Source organism: Diorhabda carinulata, chromosome 10 (assembly GCF_026250575.1).
Source record: "Diorhabda carinulata isolate Delta chromosome 10, icDioCari1.1, whole genome shotgun sequence".
NCBI lineage: Eukaryota > Metazoa > Arthropoda > Insecta > Coleoptera > Chrysomelidae > Diorhabda > Diorhabda carinulata.
The window spans coordinates 10883115-10900346 of record NC_079469.1 but is presented as its reverse complement, the minus strand read 5'-3'; the positions used below and the strand labels follow the sequence as shown (position 1 = coordinate 10900346).

The 17232-nt window shown below is 31.9% G+C and overlaps 1 protein-coding gene across 4 annotated transcripts in view; it reads left to right on the top strand.

Moving 5' to 3' along the window:
* LOC130898746 (uncharacterized) overlaps positions 1–17232 on the top strand; it is a 53429-nt gene that overhangs the window by 25712 nt on the left and 10485 nt on the right. For all 4 annotated transcript variants that reach the window (XM_057808233.1, XM_057808235.1, XM_057808234.1 and 1 more), the window contains exons 4-5: positions 15677–15896; positions 16621–16734. In XM_057808233.1, coding sequence (XP_057664216.1) covers positions 15677–15896; positions 16621–16734 — 334 coding nt within the window. The remainder of the gene's footprint in view (positions 1–15676; positions 15897–16620; positions 16735–17232) is intronic.

Sequence of the window (17232 nt, the reverse complement as noted above, 5' to 3'; positions counted from 1 at the left end):
AGGAATCCTAAGAAACGAAAATTGTGAAATTGATCGTACAGTAAAATAACGCACGAGGGCTCAATATCAGTTCAAAACAAATGGGCATTAGTTTTAATATTGTGTTGAGAAAAAATTGAATCATATAGGAAGATACATACGCAACGCTTATTTACTACCATAAGCAGCAGATATGCTTATGCTTATGCAGACGATTCAGCTTTAATAACCAAAACAAAGAATGAAATGAAAAAAGCATTCTGATAACTAGAAGAACAAGAATTATAGATTAATAATGAACCAAGAGAAAAGAAAGTATATGGTGCTAAACCAGAATATGGTTGGTAGAAAAGAATACATAGAGGTCAAAGCGTGCGAGAGCAGAACATATAAAATAGAAAAAGCTGGCGAACTAGGAGGAGTAATGACAAAAAACATGGCTTGGAATGATAAAGAAAGTTAATAAGCTGAAAAGATTTATCTAGAGTAGTGAAATTTAGAATATATCGAACAATAATAGGATCAACAGTTACATACGGAAACATGAGTTGTAAGAAAGGTAGAAAAAACAAAACTAGTTATATGGGAGATCATCGCGTACAAGTTCTCTTAATAAATTCATATTTCGATGGTTAATCGTATGTACCACTGTTTATTCTGTGATACCCGCGACTGGATAACGTTCAGAGTTTAGTAATTGAGGCTGGTGGTATTTGAAAATGTAGTACTGTCAGCTCTAAATCATCTAGGGTCGTCTAATTCCGAAATATGCGAAGTGTCATTTGTATAGGCAACATGTTATATACTTCCTGATGTATAAATAGAGGACTCTGATTCTCGATATCATTGAATCTAAACGATTTATTGTATAAACAATTTATACTATGTATATATTTACGTTACAACGACCATTGGAGCCTGAATTGAACAATTTGAGGAGACAATTTATTTAAAATAAATAAACATCGTTAAATGTTTATATTTAATTTACTATTACGTACGCTTGGTGTGTAAGAAAAATATATGTGAATCAATACAAACGTTTTTTCACCGTTATTTGTTTCATTGTAGTAGAAACCCGAAGGAAACTTTTGAGTTTGTTTAGCCATTTTAATATCTTTTCTTCATGTATTCATTTTAATTGGTAGATCTGGGTAGCTGTATAAAGCTTAAATTCATTTCAAATGAGGCAAATGAATTTATGAAAAATTTTGTTGCGCTGGCGAAATCACAATAAATAAAAATAGGGGTTTTCTGAATTCATGCAATCAAATTCAGAAGGTGATTACATGTTTGAAATGAGATGGACCTTTTCAATAACAAAATGGTGAAGAAAATTGTTTGTTTTTGGAAAAATAATTATAGAAACTTCAAATATTCAATACCAATATTTCATACTTCTAAAAAAATGGAGTTAGCCAGCCGCAACCATGACAGAAAATCTGCTACCTACAAAATCAAAAGGGAAATTCAAAAATTTTATAGAAAATGTACTTTGTTAAATTGAATAAGGAGTTCGAGTCGTTATTACTATGGGCTTTCATTTTAATGCTAAAAAATACCCTAAATATTTACCAGCTAGAAGATATATAAAGCTGCAAGCATTCCTGAAACGCCAGTTCGAAAGCCAGGATTTTTACACTGAAGGAACTGAAGATGTAGAAGATTACGACGAAGTTAATTTTCACAGTCAATATATCTGTCACGTTTAGTACATTTTGTCGAAAATGGGTAACAATTAGTGTGAGTGAGACTGGTAACATCACAGCTGCGAAAAATCCAGAAAGGTAGAAATCAACTGTGACGCTTGTGGTGCAAAAGTCATTCTCAACAGTAATAATATCTTTACTCGCTTGTTGAATTATATACTATACTATACTAGATGGTACTGAGAAAACGATGAGTGTGTAATTGTAAAGAAAAGAAGCTTAGCTGCCTTTCCATTGAATGAATTATCATCACAGACTACATAAAATTATAAAAAATAAAACGAGTTTTTCTAAATCACGACAAGCCATGACATGTCATGATAATGATCTGAAGGAAGAAGACATATAAGATAGAATAAGAATAGAAAAAAAAAGTTTTGAATCTTGGCATGACACTAACACAAGATGGAAGATGAGAACAAGAGATAAACGAGAGGATTGAAGCAAGTGAAAGATTATTCAATACAATGAAGACACAGTTTTTAGTCAAAAAGGGAATAACAAAACAAATGGAAAGGAAAATACATAAAAAGTAGCCATACCCATACTGACATATGGAACATGGATAGTCACAACAAAAAATACAAAGTACAAACGTGAAATAACTAAGTAAAATAGAGAATGTTACCCTTAACATCAGGGAGATATGAAAGCGGATCATGAGAAGGAGTTATAGAATTTGATAAATTTTTGGCTACATTCATAAAGTAATTATTAACAGGTGAAGTAGAGATTATGCTCGATGAAGAAGCCTTATTTCTTAGATCATTCACAATGGACCATTTTTTTTTAGAAACATGACGAAAATTGGCGAGTCTCCTATTATAATAAATATCTTTGGCAGCTTTTATTGTCTTATGATAAATTTTTCTACACAGTTTCACAGCATTTTTGAAGAAGACACTATCCGAGAATTTCCTTAAGTGAGATGAAGATCGCATGTTCTTTGCAGATATACGTAAACCTTTAGTGGACCAGGTGGTGGACCAGTGGACCTTTATTTTGCTTATTTTTAATATGCCTTAGAGGAATATAAGTAGTGGATGCCAGACTAGTTAGTGTTTTTATTCCAGTCAGTTGTTTGACAACGGAGCTTGAAGTTTCAAAAATTTTTCTTCTGGACATACGGAATAATTCGCGAGAAGCATTTTTAGTACTAGATTTTACCGAAAATTTTGTTAATACTGCTTTATAATCGCAGAGACCTGAATTAAAGACAGTACAATCGGTTGATTCTGGATTATACTTAGTATGTAGTTCAGCCGGAAGCATAAATGATTTAGTTGAATAATTAGAAAGTTCTTATGTTAAATCGAAAGTTTTAGAAATATGATCGTCCCATCACATGTATATAGATGTCAATAGATAATTCAAGTACAAATAATGTTATTGATCTCAATAGGAGAGATAAACCTTGCGAATTTTTCGTATTTTCCTTTAAAAAAGAACTCTGTTTCATTCATTGCATAAAATAAGGCCAAGTCTCCATGGTCAAACGTAGGAGTTTTGTTGTAATATATCAATGCTAAATTATGTAATCAGGTTAAATACAGATTTGTGAATTAATTATAGAAAAACTTGCTGTGAATTATTAATCGATACAAGAATGTAAACAAAACAAATCTAATGAGATAATTGTAAATTTCTTACTATAAACTATAACTAAGTACAATAAATATGAGGTTCTTATGAAAAATGACTTTTCTCCAGCCTAAAACTATTCCAAAAGTTTTGTTTGAAACTTGTGATTCAATACCTATGAGTGCATGGGTGGATTAGGCTTCTTATTATAATGAATAAAGAATATAGCAAGAATTTCTCGAGGCTACAGTACAGTACTATGAAAATGGGCGTATAATGCTGAAATTTTTAGGAACCTTTAAAGGCCTATTTTGAAATTTGGATGGAGGTCGGCCCTACGTAACATCTATCCGTTTAGTTGCATGGTGCTACAAGACCCTTTAAAAAAATGCTTTTCTTTTCGCTTAATTGATTCAAATGTTTGAAACAAATTATCCATTTTCCCGATACATTTTTAACTTTTTCTACGCAAATTTTAGACCAAAAGAAAGAGCTCGTTAAACTTAATGGCGCTACGATGCACTTTTTGGATTTTCCTCCTAAATTCAATGTTGCAGAAAATATGAAAATCAGTTTTAAGCAATCAACTTCTTCTTCTTCTCGTTGCAAATGAGATTTTTGTATTTATTACCTACTTGTAATATTCTTCATGGTTATTCAAGTCATTCAAATGGAAAGAATAGGCGGCGGCATGGAAATAAATACATATGGGTGATTCCGTTCTAACTGTGATTTTTTGTATTCAAAATTTCAAGATTTTAAAATTTAACTTTTCTAACTTTTTTATGCATATTATTCATCTATTTTACTGTAAAAATAAAACTCTAAGAGGAATTTACTACAACTTCAAAGTATCACGAGCAAGACACAAATGTCAGATTTTGAGTTCCACGGTACTGACTCATTTATCCACGGTACTGACTCATTTATCCACGGTACTGACATGGTAACTTAAGATATTAAACAACAAGTGCATCAATTTTCCTCAGTTTGATCATAAACATTAGAATTTATAAGGTAATTAGTTTAAATCATTTGTTACGACAAAAAAAATTAATAATTTATCGGTAAATTCTAGGAATGGACATGACACGGTACTGACATTCAAGTGATGTAGTATAAGTTTTCTTTAAGTGGCAAGTTATATTGTATAAAAATAATGTTTAAATATTTTAAGAATTATTCAATTAACAAAAAATTTTTATTAATTGATTATTAATTAATGACTAGTACAAAAAAACAATACAGGACATTGAATATCACAGTTATAATGGAATCACCCATATGTGAAATCTTCTTTGTAAATAGTTTTGTAGATATGCATGTCCATACATCTTGCCGCAGATAAAGTCACACTGTTGTTGATTAAAGCGGAATAGGACATTTTTGTCAAGATATATTTGTGGTTAACATCGGTGAGGTTAGGAATTGTTTACAGAAATCAAATATACCTCAACACCACAGTTATACTACCATACCACCAGGTTTTATTGCTAGAGTTATTATGTATGGTGTAAAGTCCAGAGTTTCCGAGGATAGAAGCTCTATGAGTTTATCTGGTTCGGAAGAAAGTGGAGTTACGTTTTGGTGTCCTTGTTTTTGTGTCAATAAAAGGACTTAAGTTTCTATAATCATTGATATATTCTAAAAATTATTCATTAGACAGCTTAAGCTGTTATTGTTCGGTGCAAATGGAAAAAATAAACAAGAATCAGTAAAAATTCAATTAGACGAAAATTGGACTATTGCTCCCATAGATCTTTAGTAGTTAATGGAATAATAGAGTAGTTACCAGAAATATTCAACAATATTAGCTTATTGTTAATAATTTTTAACAGTGGTATAAATCGTAAAACTTAAAAACAAATAAATTCTTGTTCGCCCTGTAGAAAGAAAAACCAACTAAGATATTATTGATTATAATAACAAAAAACTTTTGAAATTCAAATTCAATTGGATGTGAAATTTCAAATCGACTTATTTTAGAATTTTTGTGAAAAATAATTTATTTTCAAGAAATTGATTCATTCCATAATTTAGCTGATCCCTGTATAATTTATGAATACATATAGAATATAATTATTATATGAAATTTACATATAACGTACCAAAATAAAAACTTACTTATCTGTTGACCCATTATTGAATAAATTATTTGAAAACTGAATTAAGTAATACAAAAAATAAAATCACTCGGACGAGAAAATTTAAAGAATTATATCACAAACTTGTTAGCAGCGGATTCAATTACATAATTTTGAAATACTAAAAAGTATTTTCTTATATATTGGTTACCGAAATTAGGGGGGATCTGTTTCGTATACGATGTATTTCTCATGGCCGTTCAACGAAGAAGTATGTGCTAGAAAAAGAAGTTTAGTTTATTGTTATCAACTAATATCCAGATAAAAATCAATGTATGCAGACGATATCATCGGAACGTTGTAAAAGTGGTAGTGATTTAATCAGCAGTTATTAAAATGTTTTGTAATCAACGTCATATATAATATGCAATAAAATTTAATGTACAATAGACTAGAGATTGCTTAGAATGAAACGTTGAAAGTACATAATAATTAAACAAGTAATGCGATAGAGCATCAACAAAAAATTAAAATTGACAAAAAAAAAACTTGAATCCATGCCATTAGACGTATAAACCAAATATTATTTTCAGTTCCTTCAATGGAAACAAAGTTTCAAAGAAAAGTGTCAACTGGTTTATCCTATACGCGATGAAATGATACGAGTTTTCGTAGTGGAATTATGGGAGAATTAAACACCAAAGTGTACTAACTCTAATATATTTCCGAGCTATCGAATACTTATGGATTCATTGTGTGGGAATTGGTGTATTCTCCAACCTGCCACAGCTTCTTGCTAGCTATCCTCACTATCCTGTTCCACTCTTATCTACCACCGACAACATGTCTCCATATCCTCACCTCATCGTTGCAATATCCTGCATTACTTGTTCCCAGGGCATTTTTGGTTCACCTTTCTATGGCTGACTTCCACTTTGTTGTTTTCCATCAGGATCTTCGGATCTCTTGCGTGTATATCCAAAACAGAAAATAATGCAGAGTAGAGGGAAAGAAAGGCATCGAGAGGAAAAAGGAATACTGGCTTCGTAACTTAAGAGTATGGACAAATCTCAGCGTCGGAGAACTGTCCCATGTTGCGAGGGACAGATTTAAAAATGTGGTCGCTAACCTTCAATGAGAAGACGGCATGAGAAGAAGAAGAAGAAGAAAACAATTACCAAGTAACTCTCTGACACAGAATGCTTCTCTAGTAGCTCGTATATTGTCATGTAGACGTAGTAAATGACTGCTGCTTCTCGGTCAAATTGTTGGCTGATATCATTATTATCATAATTATGCAAAACACAAGTTTCACGATGCCATCGACTAATTCTAAATTAGACTCAAAAGGCTGTCGAAATAACAAGCTGATAACATACCTAAGGTATCTTCCACGAAATTACGTGTTCTGCTAAGACAATAGTTGGAATTTCCTCTCGATTGTTTCGATATGCAGTTTGAGGATCTGGTCTCATGAAATTTGTTCATAAAGTAAATGCTTGATCATCTATAAATATATGGGATCATCACTATCAATTAGAAGTTGATCATTAGGCATATTTAATTGTCCATTTTCAACTTTTTACCAAATGCACTGTCGGTGAGAATTTATCCATCACTAAATCAGCCTATGGAGCCGGCTTCGTTAATAATAATTTTTTTGTACGGATTGACAACTGCGAGTAAGACAATTGAATAAAATGAGGAGGGTACTTTCTTCAGATGTGCTTCCTATTCACGGCTCCAACGCAATGAAGAAATTGCTTTATTATTTCGAAGTCTTCTGCCATATTTCTCCATTCTACTTCAGTTGGTAATTTTATACGAATCGGTTGCAAGTTACTCCAAATTGCAGTGCATTCTTGATACTCTGTTATTACCCACTCTATTTGTATTCTCAGAAAAAGGAGTTGCTTCAAATTATGATTTCAAAAACAAATATATCATTAATAGCATTATATTAACTTATCCATATATTTTCCATATTTCAGATTAATACATTGTTAAGTCGTTGCCTGTGGAGTGGATTTGAAGCAACGATGGGATAATCTACAAATATTTTATTTATTGGAAGTATAAATAATAAAATGTAAATGAGAATAATTTATATTTTGATGGCAAATCAAATCAAATTTAGAGTCAATGATCAATTTTTTAATTCACAAAGTAATTTTTGAAAAGCTTCAATCGTTTATTAGTTTTCACTTTTACCAAATTTCCGGCCAGTCATATATAAATTCTCGATGCAGAATATTGTAGCACTTTTTATTTTAATTTAATAATAATATACACGTCACTGATTAAATCTTACAGACAGTGAGATATTTCCATAAAGTAAAACCATTATACGTTATTTTATAATGGGTAAGTGATTAAACTCAAGGTAATGGAATAAAAAGGATCACAATCTGACAACAATGTCGTTGTTTCATGGCATCTGAATTTCTTGGAAACAATGGGTCGGAGTCTGCTTCTTAGTGATATGCATATGAACTAGATTCAGTTGGGGCAAACAAGAATATGTGATAGGATTAAAGGATTAGTTCAAATTAGCTACAAATTGAAACACATTATTCACAGCTTATTTATTCCTTATGGATAGTCTCACCATTTCTGTAGAAATTAGGTACAGTTTTTTTATCTTCAAAATATTGACCGACTAAGATACTTTTTTGTTTGTTAATTAAGTTGACTGATTCTCGTACGATAATCTCTTGGAAGTAATACAAGTATTAAATGGTAGAAATATACATTTTTCTAGTGGAAAATTCTAACAACAAACGATTGGCTTATTCATTAGCTGTTGATAATTGTGGTTTTATTTCGGAATTTTGTGCAGCTCTTAACATTTCATATTTTTACTACGGGGTGATATCTTCATACTGGCTGCACGATCTGTTGGATTCATATGTTATTTATGGATGTTTCACAGAAAATCTCTTCTTCTTCCTTCTTTTACTTTAACCAGCGCTACGGTCCCTTGAGAACCAGGGCCTCCTCAATAATCAACTGCCAATCCTTTCTGTCCTGAGAATGGGGCCTCCAGCGTCGAATCTGTAGTTGGATCTGGTCCGCTTCAACGTCCTCGAAAGCGCGGTTTTCCTCTCAGTCAATGTCCTCCAGGAGCTTCAAACGTGGGTCTGCACGGGTATGGATCAGAAAGCATTCTCTCTACGTTTCCAAGCCACTTCAGACGCGCCACCAAATCTGGCTCCCCATACATCTGTCTCAGCTCAACATTCCTCCGGATTCTCCACACACCTATCTCGCAAACATTGCCAAAAATCTTTCGCATCCGCATATCGGATTATTGTCGTGTAAATTGTGAAATTCCATCTTCATGAGAACCTTCTAGACTCTCTGGAAATGCCCAGAAGCACCTATTCCAGCAGCAACACTTGCCTTGATCTCTGTTGTCACGTCATTATCTTCAGTTATCAAGGCTCCAAGATATTTGAATTGGTGGCGCACAGGGAAGCGATGTTCTCTGACTTGGAACGTGATTTGGGTGGTGGGGGCTCTCCTTGACGTTCTCATGTACATGGTTTTCTGTTCATTGATTTTTAGTCCTCTTGATTCAGCTGCTCGCTCGAGCTCCTCAACCGCTCTCGAAAGAGCTGAAGTGTTAACATGTGAAATATTCTGGATATACGAGGTCTGGCTATTGAATAACAAGACTGTGCGCCTAGAGGGCTAAAAAACGAGTAATACTTTGGGTATCTAGATATCTTGTCTATGCATGTACCAAAATACGTTTCCGTCACTATTATAGAATTTGTACAAAAGCGATTTGAAACGAACGTGTTTTTTTCTCGTATCGAAAACCATGTGTGACGAAAAACTATGAGTGCTATAAATTGTTACAAGAGGTCTATGGGGAGACTGTTTCAACTCCAAAAAAAGTAACCAAATTCATCCAAATTGTGCGTGTAGATCAGCGAATGAGCATCCGGATGATTGCTGAGGCTTTAAATACCGATAAAGAAACTGTTAAAAACATTTTACACAAGGAATTACAAATTACAAAAGTCTGTGCGAAGTTTCTCCAAAAAATATGACTTCTAACCAAAAGCTCTTGCGTCAACGAGTCTGCTCAGATTTCCTTGAAAGGTTAGAAAGGTTAGAAAAAGATCTACTTTGAAAGGGACCCGATTTGAGTCGATGGAAGCGGTAAACCATAAAACGTCAGAGCTGCTAAAGTCGCTCACCAAAGAAGACTTTCAGCACTGCTTCGATGGCGAGGGGAGGGGAGTATATTGAAGGGGAGCATTCGTATGTAGAATATTTTCTATAATAAAATCCTTTTTCGTAATCAGTCTCGTTTATTTAATAGCCAGACCTCGTATTCTATGTAATAATTGAATATTCATTATCTGAACGGTTAATTACAATTTGGATTATTACTTGTGAATCGGTTTAACTAAAACGTAGATTTTTGGCATCCTCTTTTTCTTCTAATATATCACATCATGAGATTGGAAAGGTGACATTTTTCTAGAGCCGAGGAGGGATATAGCCATTTCTAGAAATTGGTTATCTTATAAAAAGGAATCGAACTAATAGTAGTATCGAACAAATAGGTTATTGTCGATAGCCATAGATTGAAGAAATAATAATAATACCAACTGTTATTGTGAGTGTACTTATTACTTTAACGATGAAGAAATACAACATTCCGATATAAGGTACAGAAATACTTTATATTACAAGGTTATTGCAATGATTGGAAATTTCTAGGCTCATCCGTAGACTTCCTGAACATTGACACTTATGTAAATAATCTACGAGTATTATAAACTCCGGTATATAATTGGGTTACACAATAATTTCATAAAAAGTCCACGGAGCTGGAATCAGGTAACATTTGTGGCAAATTCAACATTGGACATCATCTGGCTATCCAACAACCCGAAAATGTTACTTGTATCTCGAGAGAATGTTGTTGCAACACCGACACAGCATTTTCTAATAGTTACATAAAGGTTTCAATCAATTGAATATGACGTTCTATTTTTGTATTGAGTGGTTTGGTATCTGTTGACTTGGATGAATGATCATTCTTATATCATTTCCAAGTATTTTATATTATGTATTATTTCTGTATGCTCCATTTATTTCAGAACACCTTAAATAATATGTTTTCATAGTCTGGTAACCTAGTTTAATTATACAGTATATCAACAGAGTAGTTGACATTTTGGAGTAAATAAGATTATTTAATATTTTGAAATAATTAATTTGTTAACTCATAATATGGAATTAAGGATACAAAAATACAGTATTTCAATCAAATATATCTGTATATATCAATATCAATATACTCATAAAATACAGTTCGGGTCTATCTCAATACGTGATAAACCAGACTATGATTTGGAAATATTCTTAATGAAAATATTATTTGAAGAATAACGATTGAAATTGTTGGCTCTGACAATTACATCAATTTTTCGAGAAGGAGCAGTAGGTGATGATGAGTGAAAGAACTGTTGATTCTAGTAAAAATAAATATGATGAAAGTGGCCATCCCTCATATTTTTTAAAATAAAATGTTTCATGACAACAATGATCTATCAGTTATTTAGAAATGAGCCAAAGTTCTAGATTGGCGTATATTTTGACTTTAAATAACCTCGAGAATATTCTAGAGAAGTAAGTTTTGGTGACATGGCTGGTCATTGGATTCCCATCTAATGTTTGGAAATATTCCAAATAACTAATTATGAACGTTCACATTATAATCGGAAAAAGTATCGTCTTGCTGATACCACATTTTCATTTGGCAAATTTTGGTAATTGGAACATGAGTTGATTGATTCTGGTATTATTTGTTACTTCAACACGTCTGAATTCAGAAATATTGCTGTCTATGTAATAAAAACAGATAATTTTATTACTAAATTTAATTAGAAAAAAGAATTGAACAGTTAAGAAATAAAAAAAGCTGGACGTAAGAGTGGATCTGTATTTGTGGGTTTATTAGAGTTGGAAGTATATTGAAGGATAGGAAAATAAAATTCGTACTTAAGCTACAGCTATTAGACGTGACATCGTTAAACAGTTCTCCTCATTAATATGTGTTGGCTTGATTTTATTTAGTTTGAAATTTTTGAAACTTACGAGGCCTACTTTCATTATATTTGTAGAGGTGTCAAGAAGGTAACTTAACTATCGAAAGAGACAGACGTGTGATAGTGTGATCGTGAGTGTTAATTTATTGGTAGTAAACAGTTCAATATCGATGATTATTGTAATTCGTATATTGATCTGACTGATTGATCTGACAAAATATTTGCTGCATTCCAATCAAATCCGTCCTCTTACAGATTATTATCTATATATATGAGAATGGATTGTTGTTCGTTAGTCTCTATGAAATTCGGCTGGACCGATTTGACTAATTTTGTTCTTGAATTATTTGTAGAAGTCCAGAGAAGGTTTAAAACTAAATGCTCGGGATTAGGTAAAAACAACAATTTTGTTTTTCCTTGATGTTTTGAAAGCAACCATAATATTTGACATATGACAACCAACTATATGTAGATTGATAAATCATAAGTTTTGTCGCAAATTAAATTTCTGAACGCAACCATAATATTTGACATATGACAACCAACTATATGTAGATTGATAAATCATAGGTTTTGTCGCAAATTAAATTTCTGAACGCAACCATAATATTTGACATATGACAACCAACTATATGTAGATTGATAAATCATAGGTTTTGTCGCAAATTAAATTTCTGAACGCAACCATAATATTTGACATTTGACAACCAACTATATGTAGATTGATAAATCATAAGTTTTGTCGCCAATTAAATTTCTGATCGCTACCATAATATTTGACATATGACAACCAACTATATGTAGATTGATAAATCATAAGTTTTGTCGCAAATTAAATTTCTGAACGCAACCATAATATTTGACATATGACAACCAACTATATGTAGATTGATAAATCATAGGTTTTGTCGCAAATTAAATTTCTGAACGCAACCATAATATTTGACATTTGACAACCAACTATATGTAGATTGATAAATCATAAGTTTTGTCGCAAATTAAATTTCTGAACGCAACCATAATATTTGACATATGACAACCAACTATATATAGATTGATAAATCATAAGTTTTGTCGCAAATTAAATTTCTGAACGCAACCATAATATTTGACATTTGACAACCAACTAATATGTCGATCCAACATATCATTAAGCTTGAAGCCAAATCTGCTTATTACCAACAATTTCAATTGTGTTTTATATGCATATTAAAAAATATGTGTCACAAGAACAACTACGAGAAATATGAGGCTTTTTAAAAACATTATATTAGTAATGAATTTATATAATAATTAGAATGTTACTATTTTATGATGGTCACGGTTATAACCTCCGAAGTCTGCTGGACATACAGCATTTTGAATATAATACAAAGTCTTCTCCTACTAGTTTCTTATTGTTTTAGACTATCTATGTACAAACGCTTTTTATAGCAAATTTATTTATTGAATATGTCCGAAGGAACTCCCCATAGTTTTTTCAAACGTATATCATTGTAATGTCGAATATCTCTGACTGAAGTTTTCTCAACATTAGGTCACAGCATAATACTTCATAAAATTTAATTTGGAATTCCTCACATTATTGTTTTAAAATTAAATCACGCATCAGTTACAATGAAAAAAATAAAAATCGACATTGACCTCATTATGTCCATCGTCTGTTGTAGATGGACACAAAACCAACTTATATTTTTTAATGAGTGGATTGTAATTGCCTCACTAAAGTAAAAGAAACACAATACCACATAGAAAGTTTTCAGATTATAGTATATTGATTAAATCGTTAATTACTTCATTTTGGTGGAACAAACATCTTCATTGTGTTATAGTTTGTATATAAAGTGGTTATCCATTTAATACTAATGAGAATACACTAGATAATTGGATATTTTAATAGTTATACATCGGATTACAAGGAAAAATTTAGAAATAGTAATATGGACGACAAATCATTATATCGTCGAGTTCTGAGTGAGATAGTGGTTACTTATTAAACTCGTTTGCATTTATGATTCTTATATAATGAATAGTTCTCTCTCTCCATTTCGATCGATATTATAGCCTTGCTATAAGAATTATTTACTAAGCAAGTATTTTTAAATATTGGAAAAAATCGGTAATTGCTTAGTGTTGAATCTGAAAAACCCCTTCAAAGCTATTCTGAATGTTACAATGGTGATATAGAACTGGGTGCTCACTTCTAAAAGACAATTGATGGAATGAAGTGAAAAGGGAAGAATCTTGAACATGTGATATATAATAAGAGTCAAATATAAAACGCTTGATGTCATGCCTCAAAAATATATTTTCGTTCATTTTTACGTGGAAATTATAATACAAATTTCAACCAATTATTTCGTCTGAAAATATATTCATTTAAAGTGATTGTGGTGCTTCAGTACCTTAAAATCCAAATCAAAACTGTGCCGCAAGATAAATAGCTCAATTCACAACTCAATAATCTGATTAGCGTACCTATTCGACAAATATCAAAATAATAAGAACACAGTATCAGAGTACAAGCTGCATTGAATACTAAATCTTATTGTATTCAATAATTACTGTAAATAATTATAAAATCAGTAGATATGAATATTTATGGCCGTTCACAGTCACATTAATAATGATAAATAATGGAGGATGATACGTTAATGTGGTTAAAGTTGACTATCTACAAAACTGACATAAAAACGAGATATAAACAAAAAATTGGTGATTACAAAATTGGTTCCTATAAGGAGTGGTGAGATAATTTGCTTGATCGCGGATTCACTCATAACAAAACAAACAACAAAATAAAGTTAAGAGAAGAAGTTGATAACAGCTAGATCTTTCCATAGAACTAAAGCAATAAAAATGTCAAAATAGCAATAAAATGGCAAATGCAAAATCTTACATCAAACAATAAACCAAGCTTTATCTGCTTTATCGGCAAAAACTCAGTAATGGAAGAAAATATGAAATAGATAATTCTATGTATTTTGGAAGAACTGACGATTACTTTAGTTTGTGTTGCCTTTGTTAATTTGATAAAAAATATTTCATTTTTTTGTCAAATTCCTACGCTACTGAATGAAAATGTTAACGACTTTGCATGTGTATTATTGGATAGATAGTAAATGTATTTTCTGGCAGTGTAGGTCTATTGATAATAGTAATAATTAAATATTAGATTATACGCAATTAAAGTGGGCATTGGGTTACTAATTGTATATGACATTAAGGTAAAGGTCAATTGAAGAATATACTGATGGACAATACCAAATGTCCCTAAATTACTTCTATTATTAGTGTATTACATGTTAATACTACCCTTAATAATATATTATTACATATAATAATCAATTGAATATGTAGAATGAAAACTGATTAACCTCAGCCTGTATGAGAAGAAACTTTATATAAAACAAATAATTTCATTAAATTTTGAAAATTCATAAATTCTTGTTAATCTTGAAAAATATCGCTTAACAGAAGCTAGAGATACAGTTGAAATTTTAGATGGTCCACTTACGGTTACTGATATTACGGATTTAAAATCTTGAGAATCACTGGCATCGATAGTCTCCGTGGAATCTTGATTGTGAAGATTTTTTTCCCTTTCTTGTAGTCTCAGGTTCTTTTGTTAGCGAGACGCCCTTTGCTTCTGGGGTACGTGTGGTGCGACTCATTTTGAGCGAATCTTCAAACTACCCAAAAAGAGCTGTTAGATATTTACTAAACAGCAGACTCACTAACGGGACTTCTTCAAAAGATTAAAAATTCTGACTCTTCCTTCCTTATTCATCTTCGAATCCCTATGCCGAATTCGTAAACACACTTCTCCAATTTCAGAAAGATAGTTGACCGGCTATCCACTTAGGAACGCTGAACACGACCTTTACCTACCTACTTCACGTTCAGAATTAGTTAAGGGCTCAATATTTTACAATGCAAAAAATGCACAATCACTTGCCAATTGAAATTAAATTGATATCATCTTTCCCTGCATTCCGCAATAATTTGAGGGCATATTTACTGGAAAGTGGCTTCTACTCTACTGCTATGGACTTATATACTAATTCTTACTTATTACTATCACCTATAATTTTGTTACTCATTGTGGTTTTCTTCTCTATAATGAAATTTAATTTTATCTGTAGCTTTATTTACATTTATCTCAAAATAATAATATGACATAACGGTATTTTTTATAATATTGGGTTTGAGTCACTTGAAGTTTTTTTTTTCACAACCCGTTTTGTTTCAGGATATGGACACATCTCTCCGAAAACTACTTGGGGTAAGGTCGTTACCATATTTTATGCGATATTGGGTATTCCATTGATGCTGCTCTGTTTATCCAACATCGGTGATATTATGGCTAGTTCTTTCAGATTTTTGTATTGGAGAGTTTGTTGTTACATGTGTCAGAAGAAACCTAAAAAGATGAAGAGAGGAAAATCCCTTAAAGGATCATCAAGATTCGAGTTAGTGCTACTCTTCAATTTTATAGCGAGCATTATCATATTTATAATATTCTCTTGTGAATCCAGCTTTCAAATACGCGTTCAAAGTTTTCAAAGAAAATATCAAAAATATCCTTCGATCCTAAGTCACCAAAAAATTTGAGTTTTTGGACGGATTATATAATTCTCAACAAAAAATGCATCACTATTCGTGAGACATATCGATCTTTTCATCTCTTAGTAGCAACAGGTGTATTAGTAATAGTTCAGCTATTACAAACAAGACTTTCGTAGGGGTTGTTGTAATATGCAATTACTATTACATACATCTTTTCTCCTGACCTTTCGTTCGCTTTGCTCCCTATTTCTTGTTATAAGATCTTTTCTATAATCTGAAGTTATATTACTGTCATTCAATGCTTTCTTTCATCCATTTTTCTTCTCCAGTTTCATCTTTTCTTTGTCTCTGTTCTTTCTTGAAAAAGTATTTATCAGTCTCAAGAATTATGTGCGCGTATTCTGCATTGATAACTGCCAATCTAAGCCATTTCGGTTAGGTGATTGCTTATTTGTTAGGAATTTATTGGCTGTCTTTTGCTCATTTGAGGGTTTGCCCGTTTTCCTTTGTCATTCAATATTAAGATCCAACTAAAAAAATGATTGTTCATATTCAAAAACTATATACTCAGTAACCACGCCGTACATTTTTTTTAGTTATACTCAATTACTTGTTATTCATTCATAGGAGAGGATATTCAAGATCGTTTAAAGGTCAGAGATACACTGGTCCTCCAAGGGCTTATTTGAAACGATATGGGGATTTGGGAGGTCCAATATCACACTCAGATACTGAATTGAGGTGAGTATAAATCCAAATAAAGAAATTACAGTCTGTTAGCAATATAGTTCATTCACTTCAGATAGTGGTATTCACTTATTTTAATATATTATGATACGAGGTGCTACTCAAACATTTTGGAAATTAAGTAAACCGGTACCATAAAATTACCATGAAATTAGAATTGATCTATTTGGAAGTGTTGAGAAATCATCGTAAATTGTTCATTTAAACAAATTAGTGGTCAGTATATTTGAATTTTAATTGGGGAAAAATAGCGGGTGTCTTCTTTTTCGCAGATTTTCCTATTGCCAAACGCCCCTTTGAATTTTTACTTATAAAATTGTTAAACATGCCGTAACAGGAAGTTTTCTGCAAGTTTTTTTTTCTAGATGATTATTATTTGTACTGTTGTGGTCTTCTGTCCTGTCAGGAACTGTATCAAGAAAAGTTTCTTATGAATCATTCTCGGCTAGAGCTGTAAGTCTTAATGTGGAAAACATATAAGTGAAGACGATG